At 39.6% G+C, this 19252-nt stretch overlaps 2 protein-coding genes across 3 annotated transcripts; one reads left to right on the top strand and one right to left on the bottom strand.

The window, feature by feature from the left end:
• Positions 1-1784: 1784 nt before the first annotated feature.
• LOC102081508 (leucine-rich repeat-containing protein 74A) lies at positions 1785-11631 on the top strand. Of its 2 annotated transcripts, none has more exons than XM_013264340.3 (14): positions 1785-2096; positions 3028-3221; positions 3304-3482; positions 3650-3757; positions 3892-3985; positions 4092-4141; positions 4253-4334; positions 5936-6021; positions 6106-6300; positions 6403-6498; positions 6749-6877; positions 7053-7157; positions 7313-7398; positions 10386-11631. In XM_013264340.3, exons 2-14 carry the CDS (start codon positions 3050-3052, stop codon positions 10405-10407), a joined length of 1404 nt encoding a protein of 467 aa, XP_013119794.1. In that variant the 5' UTR covers positions 1785-2096; positions 3028-3049; the 3' UTR covers positions 10408-11631. The 2 variants fall into 2 exon arrangements, with proteins under 2 accessions (XP_013119794.1, XP_005460317.1); XM_005460260.3 differs by lacking the exon at positions 10386-11631 and adding an exon at positions 7938-8043 and having other exon boundaries at positions 1786-2096.
• On the bottom strand, positions 11139-19211 carry LOC100689795 (dihydrolipoyllysine-residue succinyltransferase component of 2-oxoglutarate dehydrogenase complex, mitochondrial). Its single transcript, XM_005460259.2, has 15 exons — positions 19004-19211; positions 16353-16386; positions 16027-16069; positions 15678-15742; positions 15502-15576; positions 15325-15380; positions 15127-15235; positions 14752-14883; positions 13518-13597; positions 13309-13406; positions 13099-13229; positions 12925-12998; positions 12736-12819; positions 12415-12582; positions 11139-12285 (listed from the first exon to the last, which is right to left on the bottom strand). Exons 1-15 carry the CDS (start codon positions 19064-19066, stop codon positions 12151-12153), a joined length of 1347 nt encoding a protein of 448 aa, XP_005460316.1. The 5' UTR covers positions 19067-19211; the 3' UTR covers positions 11139-12150.
• Between the last annotated feature and the right edge of the window lie 41 nt (positions 19212-19252).

Below are 19252 nucleotides of genomic sequence, written 5' to 3'. Positions count from 1 at the left end.
GTCAATGAAACTAATCCTTATCCATGGTTACACAGAGATTTATCGCATGAGTTGAGTTCTTTAGTGCACAAGAGTCCACAGTCAAATATCAGTCACTCTAACCTCATGACGATGACATTTTACACAGGATAAAAAGATAAGGTGATGACATTTGTCATGTAAAATGTCAAGTCTGGATAGACATGGATATGAACTGCAATTTGACTTATTGGTGGAGGCTCAACTAAATTCAAACTTTGCCCTGTGACTTAGTTTTTGTGAGTTAAAGTTGCACTGAAGTATTGACATTTACCATTTGATCATGAACAGCAGGACAAAAATCGTTATACATTTTGAGGATTTCCCTGATAATCCCTTTCTCTTCCAATTATAATGTACAATACTATGCAAAGGTCTTGAGTGACCCCTCATTTCTTTATATTTTCCTAAGAAAACAAAATGGTTGCAGCGATGCATTAAACATATTCAACTATACATGGATCATTGGTCATGCTGAAAAATTAAGCCATTGCCAGTCACATAGTTTATATAGGTTGCATTACATGGTGGATCAAAATCTTTTTATGTTTATAATTTCATTAATTTTGACAAGCTCCCCAAAACCACTGGCTGAAATGCAGCCCCAAACCATGATAGACCCTCCACTTTGCTTTACACGTGTCTGTGGACACTTACTGCTCTACCTCTCGTCCACTGAAACCATGTGTGATGTGATGAGTCTTCAGTGAACAGTAATGTCAGGTCTTTGCGTGATTTTTTTCTTATTTCTTAAAGACACGACTTTCAGATACTTTTTATATGTTGTAGATAGTTTTTTTTAAGGCCTGCTACTTCTTTTGTCCTCCACTTCTCAGCACTGCACACCATGCCAAGATAAAGTTGATAGCTCTTTGGGAATTGCCTTGTTGGTGGTTACGCCTGTCAGGTTGCTAATAACCAAGTGCCTAAAGATAACATTAAAATGGAATATTTGCCAAGTTGTCTGTTATATGTAAACACAAACACAACACTGGTTCATCTCTCGAATTAGTTTGTTAGGTAGGGTTTTTGTTTTTGTTTTGTTTGTTTAAGTACCTTAACAAACCTAAAAGAATTCTTCTGTTCTTCTGAAAATGTCAGGTGCAAGGACTGGACTAAAAATGATTTAAAAGCAGCCAAACAATGAAAGATCTCCAGAAAGCCTGAAGAAATATTGCTCAAGACCAGATTAAAAATGATGAGTCTGGCTCCTTGGAAGTGAAACATAAAGAGATTAGGAGTGGCTCAAGACCTTTCCAAAACACTATAGATGAAAATCAAACAGATTTCCCTTTAAAACCTGCTGGTATGAGCTACAAAATAAATAAAACCTCAAGTGTTTATAATTTGAAAAATAAATTGTTAACTAGTTTCTCTTTGCTACAGAGGCTGTACCAAATGACAGGAGTATGCTTGTAACATTTTGCCTGTATTGTTCTGAGCTAAACATCTCAAATTTGAAACAAAGTACCCACATAAACAAAATCAAATCAAAGCTCTGTGAGAACATTAGAGTCAAATACGTGGTGATCCTTTCCTACAGCCTTTGCACTTAAGTGTTAACAATTAGTAATAAGAAGCAAAAACACGTCGACGTCACAATGTGCCGTATGTTTTAAAAAAGGGTGTGGGAGATTATTGCAATAAAAGAACAACTCATATTTGTGGTTATATTTTACCCCATTTGGTAGAATTGGTAGTCTTTCCCAGTGACTGCATAAAGGAGTGCTTTTTACAGTCATTGGTCTCTCCCACGTTACAACCACATCCGGTCTCATCTCGATAGGGATTACGGTGAACAGCGCCATCTAGTGCTTATCTTTATAAACGAATCAAAGTCTTCACTATTACCATACTTTAAACCATTATTAATTGATATAGGGTACTTTTTCTTTCTTTCTTTCTTTCTTTCTTTCTTTCTTTCTTTCTTTTTTTAAAGATGGAAATGGCCGTTTCCAGTGTGCTTCATTTGTTTTTATCGATAATTTTCCGGCCGCCCCCGGATCTTTCATAACTTTCCTTCTCCTGATCAGCCGTTGGATCATCTTAACACTAGAAAACGACAATTTTTTCCCCAGGTAGGCGGTATTAGGTATTTCTCTGCTATTAACAATAATAAAGGTCTGACAAATAGGATTTTATATAAAAAAGTAAATATTTGTTTTAATTCCGAATAAAACAGTGTTTCCCCTCTTCTGCTGGTCTGTTAACTGCTTGATAAAATGCAGTAGTAGCTAGGTAGCTAGTTAGCTGGCAGCTCTTCTTCTACCTCACAGTTAAATAATTGCGCTGTAAAGTAAGTCATGTTAAGTTCAGTAGATCTTTAAACTTCATGTAAAACTATCTGTGTGTTTCTGCAGTTTTCTCTATCAGGTTCACATTGCTCATGGAAGTAGTGCATAGCCAGGGGCGTTTCCAGGATTTTTAAATGTTGGGGGAGACAGGAAGTCTGAATATTTAAGCTGATGGAAATACCAGGAATGGGTTTTTCAAGCAAAGATATTTCAAGATCAAGTTCAGTTATCACTGATGACTGTTCTCTAAAGATTGCCCACTGCCCAGTGTGCTCTCTGCTATTGTGGATAGTGGTGGTAGACTCTCGGTAGCTTTAATTGTGCCCCACTTTTATATATTTTTGAAGGGGTGCCACACAAAACCTTGGCATGTTTAGACTGTCATCTCACTTTGTCGGTCGAGTCTGGGTACTTTGCATAGTTGATCACATTTTCTTCTTTTATTGTTGGGCAGTTAAATAGATCTCATCTGAATATTTGTAAATCATGCACATCCCTAATAAATTCAGCGTAAAAACTTTCATGTGCGGCTCTTTGCACTCAGATGCTAATGCCTAAAAAGTGGCAGTGCACAGGAGTTTAAAAAAATTCTTTTGTATTGATTGTTTTGCTGAGTGGTGGACTGAGTACACAGTGTTGCTTAAATAGTCTAATATCCTGCAGCGAATCCTACCTGTCTGCTCCTCTTATATTATCTTCCAAACATACACTTGAGGTTGTCAGGATCTCGTGCCGGGATGAATAACATTCATGAAGACAGTGTGGATTTTCAGTCCAATTCGCAAGAGGAAAAGCAGCAGCCCTCTGTTCAGTCAGTCCTGTCCAGAGGATCCCAGGAGGAAATCAAGTTCACTAAGGGCCAAGCAGGGCAAAGTCATGATGAATGCAGCACTGACCTGGAAGACGATAGTATGTTCATGGAGCAAAACAATTCCGTAATAGTAGATGTGTTTTTTTATTTACCTGTCACGTCTTCTTATTTTCATTTCAGTTTTCACCTCCAGCAGGAGATTGAATTTGTCCCCAGCAGAGGTGTACCTAAAGGCCTGCAAGCAGACAGGAGCCGTTCCTGTTTCCTACATCCTCCGCCACTTGGATGATGCTATTCTAGACCTGAATTACTATGGGCTTGGACCTCTGGGGGCCAAAGCTCTGGCTATCCTTCTGAAAGTAACCCTTTTTTCTAGCTATTCATGTGATCCCCAAATTAAGATGGTGTAGGTCATGCTGGATCAGATTCTGGTCCTGTAATGAGTCTGTAACATATTTCAAATGAGTTTGTACTTTTTAAACAATATTGTATCATTTTTTATTAATTTATTTTTTTAATGTTTTAGAGTCACAGTGTAGTCACCCACCTCGAGTTGAAAGGGAACTCACTTCAGGCTGAAGGGACACAGTATCTGATGGCGATGCTTTGTGAAAACATCAGCATTCAGAGTCTAGTAACAACTTTAAAAACATCACATTCAAAACTTCAGTTTTGTTAGGTCTACATGTAATCATCTTGCTGTATGTGCAAGAGAAATGGCATTAATGTTATTTTTAAATAAAAATCTCAATCTTGTCTTTTCTTCAGAATCTTTCCGACAACAAGCTGGGCCTTAAAGGAGCGGAGGTTATCTCCAAAATGCTGTCAGACAATCGTAAGCTCAAATCCATCAACCTCTCAGGTGCTCAGCCAAGTCTTAAGCTATGCTGACGTGAACTCCTGTCTATCACTGTAATACAGCAGCGAAATGAAGAAGGTAATTCACTCATTTCCCTTTGTTCTCTTAGAAAATGACTTTAGTGACGCTGCAGCTAAATGCTTGGCAGAAGCATTAAAGGTGAGTGCAGACTGCCGAATGCTGCATACATAATGAATTACACATGTCTATATGTGTCACGTCTATATGTGCTTTAAGCTGCAATTCAGAATTTTCTTTCTTATCTAACAGAATGATTTTGCGGTCAAAGAGCTTGACCTTAGTTACAACCGTATCTGTGATGCAGGAGGAGAAGACCTGGGTGTCATGTTAGGTACAGATCGTCTCTATTTCTGTTCTCATTAGATCCTTCAAATTAATCTAAAGGTTTACTTTTATTTTTCATAAATTAGAAATTCTAATGATAAAGCAGCTTTTGACAATATTGGAATAGCATCTGGGCTTTAAGCCTCAGGGTAGAAACAAGCTATCGTCACTTTGGAACATCCAGCTGTAAATTTCTCTCTCTCTGCATTGGCTCCCTGTTAAGTCTAGAATTTAAAATTGTTCTCCTTACATGCACAATTTTGAATAATCAGGCCTTGTTATGTCTTAAAGACCTTGTAGTACCATGTTGTCCTAATAGAGAACTTCACTCTTCACTCTCTGGTGTTTCTCTACTTTTAAGATTTGACTTAAAACTTAGCTTTTTATGAAGTTTATAGTTAGGGCTGAATCGGGTGACTCAAAAGGATCCCTTAGTTACTTGTTATAGGCTCAAACTGCTGTGCGACTTCCTGTGATCCACTGAGCATTTCCTCTCTGCTCACCTTGTCATCACTCAGCATGTCATTAGATTCGGCCTTCTCTCTCTCAGAGTTGCGCTCTCTCTCCCATCACCCTCAATCATTTGCAACTGATGGCTACCCCCTCCCTGTTTCTGTGAAGATAGGAAGTACCTTGAGGCAATTTTACACCGTATAAATAAACCTTCATGTGGGAGGACACCGCTGTAATGATAACAAAGAATACCATAGATCATGCAATGGGAGTCAGGGAAAGAAAGTTGCTAAAAAGCTGAGGACTATAGCTTCTGATTTGTAGATATACTGTGAAGGCTGTTTGAGCATTATTGTTCTTGTTATTGAGTTTCCTTCCATTATGAAATATAGTCAGTGTGCCCTTATGATATTATACTATATCATTGTAGTAGTTTAAGTATTTTAGAGAAAAAGACAAAGTCTGCTGCACAGCATTGATTCTCAAAGTGGGTGTTGTAGCCTCCTGGTGGGCTGTGGAAGTAATGCAGGTGGTTCATTATGTGATTTTAACTAAAAAGTCACATTATATATTTACATACATTACATACATTTCCATACATACAGCTCCTATTTAAATAAGAAATAGAACTGAAACCAAAAAAGAGGATTTTAAAATAACACATTTTTTATTTTCTGACCGTTTTTGGTCTTGATTTTGGTCTTGAACTCGAACTTGAACTTATATCTCGTCAGCAGTAGGGAAGAAGTAAAACTGAAGCAATGGCTGTCTGGTAGTAGAAGTAGAGCCAGCAGAGCAAATCATCAGGTGATCAAAATGCATCAACAAAAAATAAAGAACTAACTACTATATACTTCATCTTAGGCCCGTGTGATAATGTACTTTGGTTGGGCAGCATTTGATTTTCAGATTTGGGTCTCAGCAGTTTGAAGTCCTGGATTGGCTGCTGTACAGACTTTCTAAACTAAAGTCATTATGAAAACAAACAAGCAGACCTATAAAAGAGAAATGTGACCCACTGATATATTACTTAATAGTAAAGTATTAAGTATTCCTAAAGTATTTCTTGAACTTGAGCATATTTTACATGTAGCTTGTAGATTAGTCTCAAATGTATCGTGGCTTTGTAAAAATGTGTATTTCACTTCCTTGTAGCAGAGAACATCGGTATTGAAGTCCTAAATCTGAGCTGGAATCACCTTCTTATACGTGGCAACGCGGCTCTGATTGCTGGTCTAAAGGTGGCTAAAATGAAACACTCGAGCACAGAGTTCAGTTTTGTTAACTCTCGTTGCTGACCTTCTCTCCCCCTTTTCTTTCCTCAGGTAAACACGACACTGAAGCAGCTCCAGCTGTCGAACAGTGGATTTGGCCGTCCTGTGGTACAGCTGCTGGCTGAAGTGCTGCAAAAAAATGACACACTTGCGCTGCTGGACCTCAGCATTAACTGTGTGGATGATGAAGCTGTAAGGCTGCTCTGCCAGGGCCTGGCCACCAACGAAACCCTCGAGGTTCTCAAAGTGAGTAAAAGACTCCTGCAGCATTACTTCATTGTAACGATTTTAACGTCATTGCACCCTATGAATTTCAGATCGTGTTTGGTCTTTGCGTGTACGTTTCAGCTCTCTCGCAACCCCATAACGAAAATCGGAGCGCTCACGCTGCTCAGAACGGTTAAAAACAACATGAAATCAGCACTGGAGGAGATCGATATTTCTGTAAGTGCCGCAAAGCAATATTCACCTGAGAATATAAGCTGAGGTTTAAATAAAAGTAGTATCTGTTTTAATTTACGGTCTGTTTTTGGTTAATGATGCATTTGTTGTAATTTTGCCTCTGTACACCACCGAAGTGGATTTTAAATCAAACAGTCACAATGCCATTTTTGTACACAAGCCCCCAAAAGTAATTAGAAACACAATGACAATATTATATGATCATAATATGTCTGTGACTGTGTGAGTGCAGAGTGTGCTTGTGTGTGAGACCTTTGTGGAGCTCCTGGAAGAAACCCGCGTGACCCGCCCTGCTCTGCGGCTCCAGTATTATATTCTGCCCTCCATCGCCAAGAACTTATTGGCACTCGGGATCTTTAAGGTACATTGTCAAGAAGGCTGGGAAAACTGGTGATGGGAATATCAATAAAATTGCAGTTGTGCTAGTAATTCTGTATTCTTACTGCTTTTTCAGTTCATACTGCAGAAGTCTTAGCAGCATCTTTAACATGCTTCCAACTGTAAAACAAGAGCTTTCTCTCTGTTTTTTTCCATAGAAGTTCTTTGAAGAGCAAAATAAGAGCATCATGGATTTCTTCCAGTCTCTCGACAAAGAGGGAACCATGAAAGTCTCCACCTCTGCCTTCAGGAAGGCTGTAAAGGTCAGGCTAACGGTTTGTCATGCTGCAGTGATAATGTAATAATGCACCTCATGAGCAATGATAACAAATCTATGACAGAATGTTAACTTAGTAAGTTGTAGCTCCCACTCTTGCGTGAATGAGCGATTGGGAAATTGAACTTGTCACACATGCAGGAAGCTAACATACCTCTGGATCAACGGCAGCTTGGCTGGTTGGTCAGGAAGTTTGACAAGAACTGCACGGCAACCATAGTGTACAGGTTAGTCTGCAAAGACACAAACAGCAGCACATAATGACCCCTAATGATGTCTTTAACAAATGCAGTTCATTTATTCTCATTTGCCTGGGCTTTTGAAAACCTGGACAGCACTGGGGTTAAATAAAAAAAAGTTTATTTTTTTGTTCTTTTCTAAATCCAAGTTTGACAGAATCATCTTAACTCAGGCTTTTTCAACCCGGAGTATTTTCAATAATATTTTTATTGTCTTCATTTGAACACAGAGTTCAGTGAGGTTGTTTTTTATGTGTGGATAATAGACTGTATATAAATGATGGACGTAGGCACTGTGCTGTCATTGGTTAGTGATGTCCCATTGTGAAATCTCAAACTAAGCTGCTTTGCATCCTGTTTCATCCATACATCCATTTTTAAAAACAGTCTGGGGTGTGAAGTAAGCCTTTAAATGTAATTAGGGGTGTTTCAAGTTAAACACTAAGTAAGAAATATCTTCAGAACGTTGTCTGTCAGCCATGAATCTAATGTCAGGTTCTCTTTAAACTATGTCTCTGTTTTTGCAGTCAGCTGACTGAGCTGTCATAGACGTGGAGACACAGTATCGATAACAGGAAGATTTGGGAAGGCTGTTGACATCTTTAAATAAACGTTGTTGGAGTTTATACTTGATTTTCTCCTTAATATGCAGTAGTTCCTTCATTTTTTTCTAGTATAACTTTCAACTAAAAGCACAGTTTCACAATTTTTTCACAGTTTTAGCTATATCCAAATCTGTCCACTTCAGTGTGTACACTTGAACCTGTGACATCAACCAGCTGCACCAACCTCAGTGCTGTGAGCTGTGGCTCGGCCGGCGGGGTCCTTTGCCTCATTCTCTCCATCCAAAATAATCTTCTGGTATGACAACAGAACAAGAGGAGGAAGAAGAAAAGAGCTGGGGTCCATATCAAAGGACCGAGGCGACACAAAGAATAGGGCCAGATGCGAGCCAGTTGTTTCGCCACATTCGTTAGCTTTGAATGAAATGGCCCGCAAAGGAAACGGTACACTTATGAATATGCATGCCGAGCACTACTTATGCAGGCCCTGCCGAATAGGATTACTATTATTATTAAGAGTGTGCAGAATTGAATTGTCTCAAGGTGTGATATCGAGCAGCGCCATCGGTTTTTGTCAGGTGGCTCCAGATGCAGCTACAGAGGAGACAATGACACAACGCACGGTCTCATCTGCGTCTGTTTTTTGTGTCACAATTAAATGGCTTTTTGTGATACAACTATGGGTGATCAGAAGATGTGTCACCCTTTAAACTGACAGTTTAATTATCATTATTCTTTTGAATATTTTATCAGAGGTTTAGCAAATTTTAGAGAGAAACCTGGGGGATAGTTTTGAAACCTTTAAGTGAAAGGAGCTCCAGTTATTAGTTTTTTAACAGGCATGTGTTACAAAGAAACTTTGAGTAACAGTTCCATAGATTTGTCTATGAGATGAGCTACAGGTGTCAGCAAACCACCGTCTGTTTTGGTTGGTGCTTCTTTCACTCTTTCCGGATCTTCTTAAACATGAATGTTGACTTCTATGTCAACACCTGGGTTTTATTGTCAATGCTTGTAGAATCCAGATCCAGACAGATCCAAATTTGAGCCCATCTGTATTCTTCAGTATCCAAACTATAGGAACTAAAGTACTGGGCCACACCTCTTCGTCTTTGAATTTAAGGGGGTGTTTCAGTCCTTTTCCACATGAAATCAAGCACCCAGGCTTGCAGTCTACATTCGCAAACCTGTGTGAAAGAACAGGTCGTTCTAAAGAGCTCACTGAATCCAAGTGTGTTGTTGTAACAGGATGCCGTTGTCAGTTTGTGAAATTTCTTCCTTCCTAGATATTTCACCATCAACTATAAGCGGTATTATTGCAAAGTGAAAGCATTTAGGAACAAGAGCAACAAAGGCATGAAGTGTGTTAGAAGGCAGGAGAGAGAAGCAAAGGCAGGAATGTGGACCTGAGACTAAGGGATCAGCTGTGGAGATCCCTGGAGGGAGCAGCAGAAAGGAAAGAGTAGATTTTTCATGCATTACTGTGAGGTTGCTTAAAAAAAAAAAACCTAGGAAAAAATCACAACAATCACAAACTGTATTAACAAACAGTTTACCTGCATCTGGTGTTTGGCAGCTGGATTGTTCCAAGCAACATGAAGAACTTGCCACAGGTCTTTTGTGGACTTCAGGCTTTCACTCCTTTTTACAGGACACTGTCTTCTTGTTCTAAATGATTCTGGCTCAATTTAGCTTTTCTGTCATGCTCATTGATGCTAAATGAATTTGGGACCAATCAGAGGTTTCGCTGACAAGACTGGAGGATGAACTGAAAAAAAAACTAAACTGAACTAAACATCTTAAGTGCTTCAATCTTTTATGCAGTACTGCTCCCAAAAAACCTTTACATAGAGTGTACTTAGTTTTTTAAATCAGCTGTCCGGTAATGGACACATTTCTCTTAATGTACTTTTTCAGCTGGACTAAAATATAATTCTTTATATAACAGTATTGACACAATGAGCTTGTTTTGAAAGCGAGAAAAAAAAAATAACAGAATAATTTAGGTAAATTATCTCTCTGATGTGGCTTAATCAAAACAAACAGCTTGCTGCCAATTTCTAATGGGCCATCTTTCATCTGAATGGACACAAAGACTTGAAACCCACGTCTTATTGAGCAGTCCCATTGGAAATTCACAGATTTGGCCAAATTTTGAAGACGAAACATAAAACCTGCCAACAGGCCCTTCAGATATCTATGCACCCACTGGCATACGCTGCCAATTATCATGATCTCAAAAGCGCTAATGGAATCTTGAGCGGTAATAAAAGTAAATAATTAAATTAAAGGAGCTCTTGTATCATTGTTTGCTGTATTCAGGCCCATTAGAACCTCCAGTATTCTCATGGTAATGTAATGTTTTGGTTTTTTGTGCCCGCGTAATGAATTCTGTGTTTTTCCTCCAAACAGTGTTGTTCAGACATTTGTGTAGGTGCTGGCAGAGAAACAAAGACGTACATTAGGACCCATTGTGCCCTGTGATTATTAAAGTAAACAGAAATACTGAAGAGGTATCATACACAGCTGCAAACACTTGAGCCTGTGATTGTGAAGTGGGAGAAAGGGCCAAGCAACCCTCAAGACTTTGTCAGAGATGATCCCATTATTTGGAGCTTCTCAAGAGCTGAGCGGCAGGCTGGCTAATGAGGCTTTGAAGATCCATCGCTGGCACACAACTCACATACGGCAGAGAATTCGGGGAGCGAAACAGAATCTGGCACGAGATAAAATGTTTTTGCCAAGATCGGCCGCAAAGACGTCCATTGCCTCGGCGCTCAGCTTTTATTTTGCCGGCATTGCTTTTCCAAGACCTTTTAAAAAGAGACAAAGACTTCCCAGGAGATGAATGTGAATGTGTAATGTCCAGTTCATCTGCAAAAAGACAGGTTTTTTTTGAAAGATCTGGAGTAAAGTTAGGATAATACTTATGAAAATAAAATATCTGCCAAGAGAACAGGAAGAAGAGATTTTTAAAACGAGTAAAAATATCTAACATAATATCTAATATACAACATTTGGCTGGATACCAAGATTTATTTATTTTTCTCAATCCGTAGAAAAATGTGTCTAAATTCACTAGACTTCTTCAGCTCAAGAAAAAAAATAGCAAGAGGAGAATAGAGCACCTATGTATGAACATGAAGAAGAAGAGTGTGAGACAAGTTTCAGTACATATAAATCAAGAGATTTAATGTTTGAAATTGTTTCTTTAAATAAGTAGAAGCATTTCATATACGAGAGCGGACAATGAAAATGAATGTTCCAGCATTAAAACCTGCAAATTGTGCACTTTGAACTTTACTTCGAACATATTTTTCATAAAGTAACAAATTCTGTGTATCTATGTAAAAAAGCATGAGGTCTTTGTTATGTAAAGTTTCTGCTAAACAAAAATGAAATGTTCGTTTGTTTTACTAAAATCTGATAACAGTTGGATCAGAGCATGTAACCTTGACAACAGTGAGCGAGACAAGTTTATACTAGATCGCTATATACAACACAGGACAGGCAGGAATATGATTAAACCAAGTCAAACAGAGTTGATGTGGACAGCATAGCACTGCTGTACACACAAGTTCCATACAAAGACCTGGTTTCCTGGTTACTGACTCATTTTCCCCAGGCTGCTGCCGGTTACAGTGTCTAACCAAAGCAATCTGTGAAACCTGTGTTAACATCAAACATCTTGAACTAATCTGAATTATCCCTGTTCGGCCCCGCTGTGGAAAAAGTGGCTCAAGAGCACTAATTAACAAGCAGGGGGAAAAGTTATGCAAGCAGCTGCTGTCTGGAAAAGCCATTCTGTTTTATGATTATACAACTGTGATGAGAGTAAAGTGAGTTTGCATCTTTCGACAGGCTTATGTGGAGTTGAAGCCAGAGTTTTGTCTTGTTTTTGGAGTTACTTCATTTGAATTCAAATGTCGGAAAAGAAATACTGATCAAAGTAGCAAACTTTTAGTTTCATCAATTTAGGCAACTTGACAGATACTTTACAGGTAATGACATGCATTTAAGTGCAATGAGTATTGGAACACAACCCCGGTACACCCCTGTAGTATCAACACTTATAAAAAAACAATAATTGTACAGGCTATTTTGTGCGTTTTCTGTGATGTGGAGTTCATTTTTATGGAGCTGAGTATCTTTAAATAAGAATTTAGGGGCGGAAACGTCACATTCCCAGGAGCAGGACTCTTGGATCTTCCACCACCGCTTTGATCTTGCGTAAAAAGGTGACGGCTTCTCTGCCGTCAATGAGTCGGTGATCGTACGTCAATGCCACGTACATCATGGGCCGGATCTCAACCTGCCAAAGCAGACAGTAGTTAGTAGTCTTAAAAATATTATATATGAAAAACTGTATACTGATCTGATTCCAGGATTATAATTTAAAGAAAGAAGATCTCTGTATTTCATCAGTGCACACAATTCTCACCTTGCCATTGACGGCCACAGGTCTGTCAAAGATGCCATGCATGCCCAGTATGGCAGACTGCGGGGGGTTAATGATGGGTGTGCCAAACAAGGAGCCAAACACGCCACCGTTGCTGATGGTGAAAGTGCCTCCGTCCATATCCTCGACAGCGAGCTCATTTTTACGAGCCTGAGGAACAAAACGCAAAGGATTTACTCATTTATTCAGGGGTGCACAACAACGTCCAGAAACAACAAATATCTGAAAGACTGCTTTTCCCAGTGAGATGAAATGGTTCAAAACCAAATAATTCTAGGACGTCTGTGCTGTCTCATCATTTACCTTTTCTCCCAGAGCATTAATGGCTTTCTCAATGTCAGCGAAGTTCATGGTCTCAACATTCCGGATCACAGGTACAACAAGCCCCTAAAAGTCAAACCTAGTTAATGATGTCTGATCCATGTTACCTGGAGCAAAAATCGAAGGAGTCAAGCGATCTAACAGCAGTTTACAGAGACTCAAATCTCATACCTTTGGAGTGGCCACGGCAACACTAATATCTACATAATCTCTGTAGACGATCTCTTTGGTTGTGTCATCAATAACTGCAAAAGCATTTTGTAAAATAACAAAAAGAAGTTTGAATCAGTAAAGTTGGCTGCTTGAGCTCTGCCTGTGAGAGTGGAGATGTTTGTGTGTTCTTACCAGCGTTGACGGCGGGTTGGTCGATCAGAGCGTGTGCAGCAGCCTTAACAAACGCCGACATAAAACCCAGTTTGGTTTCGTGCTTCTTTAAGAAGGCGTCCTTGTGGAGTTTTCTCAGCTCGTGAATGTTGCTGAAAATTTGAACATTGGAGAAAACGATGGAAATCCAGCGCCTTAGGTACGGCTCAAGAAATCTGGACTGATGCTCACCTCATGTCTACCTCATTGAAGGTAGTCAGCATGGCGCAGGTGTTCTGAGCCTCCTTCAGCCTCTGAGCGATCCTCAGCCTCATGCGGTTCATCTTCACCTGGACACAGGAAACAACAGTCATTGTTATGCGTCTGTATTTTGAGGCCAAATTATTACAGATGCTGATGTAACTGAGGAATATATGAAATGTTATGTCGACGTGTGTTACCCTGCTTTCTCCTCTCACTCCTGGAGCTGCAGGAGCTGCTGTGGGGGCTGGAGCTGCAGCAGTGGGTTTGACAGCAGAAACTAAGTAAAAACATAAAGACATATATTAATAATTTAACAAAAATCATTGATGTTTTACATAGCTCTTGTAAAACAAGGGTGTGAGAGCCAACATGAATTGATTGTAACTAGTGCTGTCAATAGATTAAAAAAAATTAACTAAAAAAACCATACAATTTTCTGTAATTAATCACGATTAATCGCATTTACTTGATCAATAGCCTGGTTGCAGTTACATTTTTTTCAACTTTATATTTAAGCTTCTAACTGACATTTATGCAATATAATGAAGTAAATGCAGAATAAACACATGTACGCTTAAATTCAAAGAGAATTTGAATAGTTTTCTTCAATCTTTTAGAACAGGTTCTCTCCTGTGAAATACAACTTTTTAAAAAACCTATATACTAATAGGTAAGTATACACTAATATACAATATATATTAGTGCTGTCAAACAATTAAGATGTTTAATCTGATTCATCACAGGGTTACTGTATATTAATTTTGATTAATCACGATTAAATATCATTCATTTTTATTCTATATTAATCGCATGTCATTTTGCATGAGCAAACAGACTCGGAAAAAAGGTAAAATATATGCACTTAACATGTTTATTGAACATCTTACACATTCATGTTAACAAAAAACTCGTAAACGTTTATCCACTCTCTCTCTGTCACTCTTGGGGAGGCACTTCAAGTCCTTGAAACGAGGAACCAAAGCTATGTAAAGTGCGTGTTCTCAACGATATTAATAGGTCTACAGTTTGTTGCAATCCATTTGACAATTGTGTCAGTCAATATGTCCGAGGTAGACTTACTGCGTGAGTGGTTTGTCGCAAGCTGGGTGACGCGTTACAAGCCCAATCAATGTGCGTTTGTCATCTTCCGTATTGAGTTGATTGGTTCAGCTGCCCGTCACTACCAGATCAACTGCCCTTGGTAACTCTACTTGGACAAACTGCCCCAAATGCGTTGACAGAAACATTTCAGGGACTTTGAGTCATTCTGGACTCCAGATGCGTTAATTGCGTTAAAAATTTTAATCGTGTTGACCGTGATGACGGATTATTTTGCGTTAACGCGTTAATTTTGACAGCACTAATTGTAACCTAAAAAGATGCAGAGGTACACATGAGTACACAGTCAGCAACTACATAAAAACTACACACCAGGCTTGGGTTGGGCGGGCTGTGGTGGTGGTGCTGGAGGAGTGGCAGCTGGGGCTGCAGGTGGAGGAGAGGTTTCGGCTGCTGGAGGTGGTGCATCTGTAGCTTGGGAGGGGGCAGCTTTGGCAGCAACAGCTGAGAAGAAAGAAGTAGAGAAGGACAAATACAGTATAGGTTGCAATGATTGCCATATTTTGCTTTCCATTTTCATAACTTTACATTAAAAATCTGATATTTTTCATCTATAGGACATTTACAGCAGAATTTTTGACACCCGTGTTTCTAAACACCAAATAGATCTAATGTTACATGTTTTGTCTTTGATTTTTCCCATGTATTGTAAACTGGGCTCAAGTTACTGAAAATAAACAGGCAAACCTCCTTTCCGGAGTTTAAAGAGAGGCGTTCCTCCTTCTACCTTCCCTCCATCAGGCACCAGTAACTCCTCGATGACACCGGCTGCAGGAGCGGGGACTTGCACCGAGGTCTGAAAGCACAAGACAAAGAAATCTGTCATAATTTGAACAACACCCCCACCCTCCAAAAATAGACCATCTCACGTTTCCTCTGTCATACCTTGTCAGTCTCGATTTCACAAACCACTTCATCCTCTGACACGGAGTCGCCCACAGCTGAAAATGAATCGATAAAAACAATCAATCCGAAAGCATGCACGCATGTGTTGAACATTTACCACCAATATTCGGCTTATTCTCACGGTCAGTTATTTGTGGCATATTTATACACACCAACCTTTCTCCCACCTCACATCCCCCTCTGTAACCGATTCTGCAAACGCAGGAGTTTTGACTGTGACCACTTCATCCCCTGTGGAAAAAAACAAGCAAATGCAAAAACAGTCAGTTAAATGCAGAACAGATACAAAGCATGATGCTAACATTGGTTAAAGACATAGATTTGATACATACTGTGATGAGCAGATGTCTTAAAGTATCTTATTTGGTAGATATTGGCTGATGATGGAAAATCACATCTAAATGTCAAGAAGAAGGGATTTAACTTTTGATTGGGAAAAAACAAAAAAATACATAGATAAAAAAAATGTATTTAGGGATTCAGTTTGTGGTATTATTTATCACCCAGCTGATCTGTTTTTGATTAGGTATAGTTCACATTAGGTGTTAAATGACGGTGTTAAAAAGCACATGCAGCACTGTCACACTTGAAGATCAAATATTTCGATTCATTCTGTACAGTGGACGACATTTTTGTGTACATGCCGGGAATGGGAGTGCGTTCACGGAGAGACAAACTTACGGCTGAGGTTTCCTGTAAACGATCTGGCTGCAGATGGTGTGGCCTTGAGGGGAACAAACAAAAGACAAGGAAAGAAAATCAGCACAAACTGCCGCCGCTTTTCCTCATGCTCTAACATAAGATATGAGTGGAGCTTTCTGAAAGCTGCAGTTAACCACTTGTGGGCTCCTCAGGCATCTTCGCCATTCAGCCAGCATTACTCATCCTGCTTCAGACGACCCGCTAATAGAGCATGGTTATTCATGAGAGACCGGATAAAAAGAGCAGCCCGAAATCCAGGCTCTAAAATCCACCTAAACGCTCTGTCCACTGATAAGCGTGCTTACCTGATGCGCTCTGTCGGACCAGCACGTCATTGAGCTGTAAAGATATGAAAAAAAAGAATTTGATTAATTAGAGCAGCTGCAACTAAGAATTATTTTTATCCTCTAATAAACTGCAGACTGTTTTGATTCATTTCGATTGAAATTTCTTTTTTACAGAGGCTGTGTTTTGTTTTTTTGATCCGAAGATATAACTTCGCAGTTATCCACCCACTCACTGACCCATCCATCAACTTATCCAATTAAGGGTGTATAGAAAATTAAAATCTTGCTTCATTTCAAGTGAATTACTTGATCAGGTGTTGCTATTCTACAATATGTTAACCGGAAACCTGTAGGAGAAAATTCAGTTGTCTCACACACAAAATATGCTGTAAATTCTATAGGTAGGAATCACCTTTTACCTTTTATTTAAATGAAATATCGATATTTGGTCTCTCTGTATCGATACAATATTGCCAATGCAAAATATCAGGATACTGCGCTGTACTGATTGATTCTCTTTCATTCTGATGATTCTACATTTCTGCTCTCTCTTTTCGCTTTTCCTCAGTGGAAAATAAACAGTCTAAAAATCCTTCATACTTTTAACATTCAGCCATAGCCGCAAGATTTTTCCAATGCTGACAACACAGGCTTCCGTAAGGCCACTCCGCTGCTGCCTGATATGAGTCGTCTGTGTATTTTAGAGGAGAGGTCTGTCTAGTTATGACTGCTTTTACAGTAATGTTTGTCTGGCGGAGTCACTTGTGCCCCAGAGCTAAACTTGCTTACTCTGGGCTTGCCGGAGCAGGGTGGAGTTGTCAGAAATGGATGAGATAATTCAAAGTACTCGGAAGCATGTGCAGGCACGCAGCCAAGTGTTAACAGCTTAAAAAAAACCAACCGGCTCATCCTGTGTGACCGCTTTCAGTGTGTCCCCAAGTGTTTTTCCAGTAAAAATAATATATGGAATTAAAAAATATTTATCTTTCTACACACCCGGCTTAAATGACTGCAAACTTTTCCAGATGTTACCTGACGGACGTGCATGTGAGAACACAAATGTCACGCCTGTCCGATCAGACATTAAGTGGATGTCCCATTTTCTGCCTCCTGCACGCCCTATCCCGGCAGCACCACACCTAAACCAAATGAAGCCGTGGGAACATGGCTCGAGTGGACTGTTGTAACTGGATTCTCCACACATCTGTGCAACATCTGAGTTGTACGCATGAAAACAAATTAATATTTGTTTTTGTTATGTTACAGATTTTATGCAACCGGCACTAGAAGTACACCAGCTTGATTTGTCTTTTCCTGCTCTTGAACCACCTCACTAATGAAATTTGAAGGTACAGTCAGTTTTTTTAGGTTATTAAATGGTAAAATCTTGTACTCATAAATATACATTGACAAGTGTGTAATTACGTCTTCCAAGAAACTAATCCCTTGTCATAAATGTAGAATGACCACAGTGGATGAGATGGACGTCACTGTTCCACCTTATAGTGTTTTATATACATGGCTAGAGGCTAGCCACATACATAGTAAACTGATTTGTACACCATAGTACAAAAACAGAATTCAGTTGACTACAATCTGCAATCTACTGACATCTAGTGTTGAAATTTTCCACACTGTACCTTTAACTATAACTTAGACTGACTAATTAAAACAACAATTCATCAGAGCCCTACTTGTAAATGTGGGATGTACCGGTTGTGAAATTCTGGCCTGACATGTATTTTTAAATTAATCATTTGGCAATTTTTTTGTTTGTTTGTTTGTTTTGTTTATTCTGTTCCTGTATTTATTACCTCATGAACTAAACTGCCCTAATGTCATCTTTAGACACAAAAATGTTGTAACACAACAAATAAACATTTGTTAATGCCATCTGCAGGGCAACTTCTTTTCCCATAGCCCGGTATCATTTAAAAAAAAAGTTAATGACAGCTTAAAAATCTGTGCATCCTATTATAATCATCCAGCTGATGTGTGTACAGTATTAAAAAAATAAGCATGCAGCACCACTGTGTCATCACAAAGCCACCAACATGACTTAAAGAGGAGTCCACACCTTTTTTTTTTTTTTTTGAGGCTTCAGAGAAAATGCCAGCCTTTAATCTACACTCCATCGCTTTTATCCAAGTAACTGACAACCAACACAGCTCAACCAGGAGCTGTGTTGATAGCCAAGATAACCATTATCAGCACAGCTCTGCAAACTGAACCCACTGACAACACACTCATGAGAAGTACAGTTCAACTCTGAGGAGACAGTACCATCCAGCTCATATTTCAGCTCATGCATCTGCACACACTGCTGGACTTGTGAAGGAAAAGCCATGCTATCTGTTACACACACGTCTGACACGGGCTATTTCTACACACAAACATCATCCTATTTCAGACTGTGCCTCCCACATATAGCAGTGTACAGCAACTGCTGGGCTTTCAAAACTACCAAGAAACAAAACAGTTAGCGGGACAGTGAATGGGTGGGTGTGCTGGACCTCTTCACAAATTTGTGCTGCCTCTCTGTCAGTGTGCCTGCAGGTCTATCCCTAGTAACGAGGCCCAGCTTTTACGAGCTAACAAGCTAGCCATGTTGTAACTCCTCGAAGCGCTTTTAAAACACAGGCTCGTTTGGCTATTTCTTCCCAGCCTACCTGACGAGCCGCTGACAGAGAGCAGCACAGCGTCCGGTAAACACGCGGAGATCGCGATAACATAGCGTGGCCGGGGAGTGTCTGCCTGGTCCTGACAGTGGTTGAAGCGGCGGTACGGAAGCCCAGCAGAGCTCTCAGAATGGGAGGAACCACTGCGGCTGGACTGAAGGGGTCCACAGTAGCGGGCGGTGGGAGCAGACTGGATATTACTCACACTCCAGTCATAGTTCGCCTCACCATGAACTTTAA

Source organism: Oreochromis niloticus, linkage group LG15, assembly GCF_001858045.2.
Source record: "Oreochromis niloticus isolate F11D_XX linkage group LG15, O_niloticus_UMD_NMBU, whole genome shotgun sequence".
Taxonomy (NCBI): Eukaryota; Metazoa; Chordata; class Actinopteri; order Cichliformes; family Cichlidae; genus Oreochromis; species Oreochromis niloticus.
The sequence above is the reverse complement of the archived record's forward strand: the minus strand, read 5'-3'. Positions and strand labels throughout refer to the sequence as shown.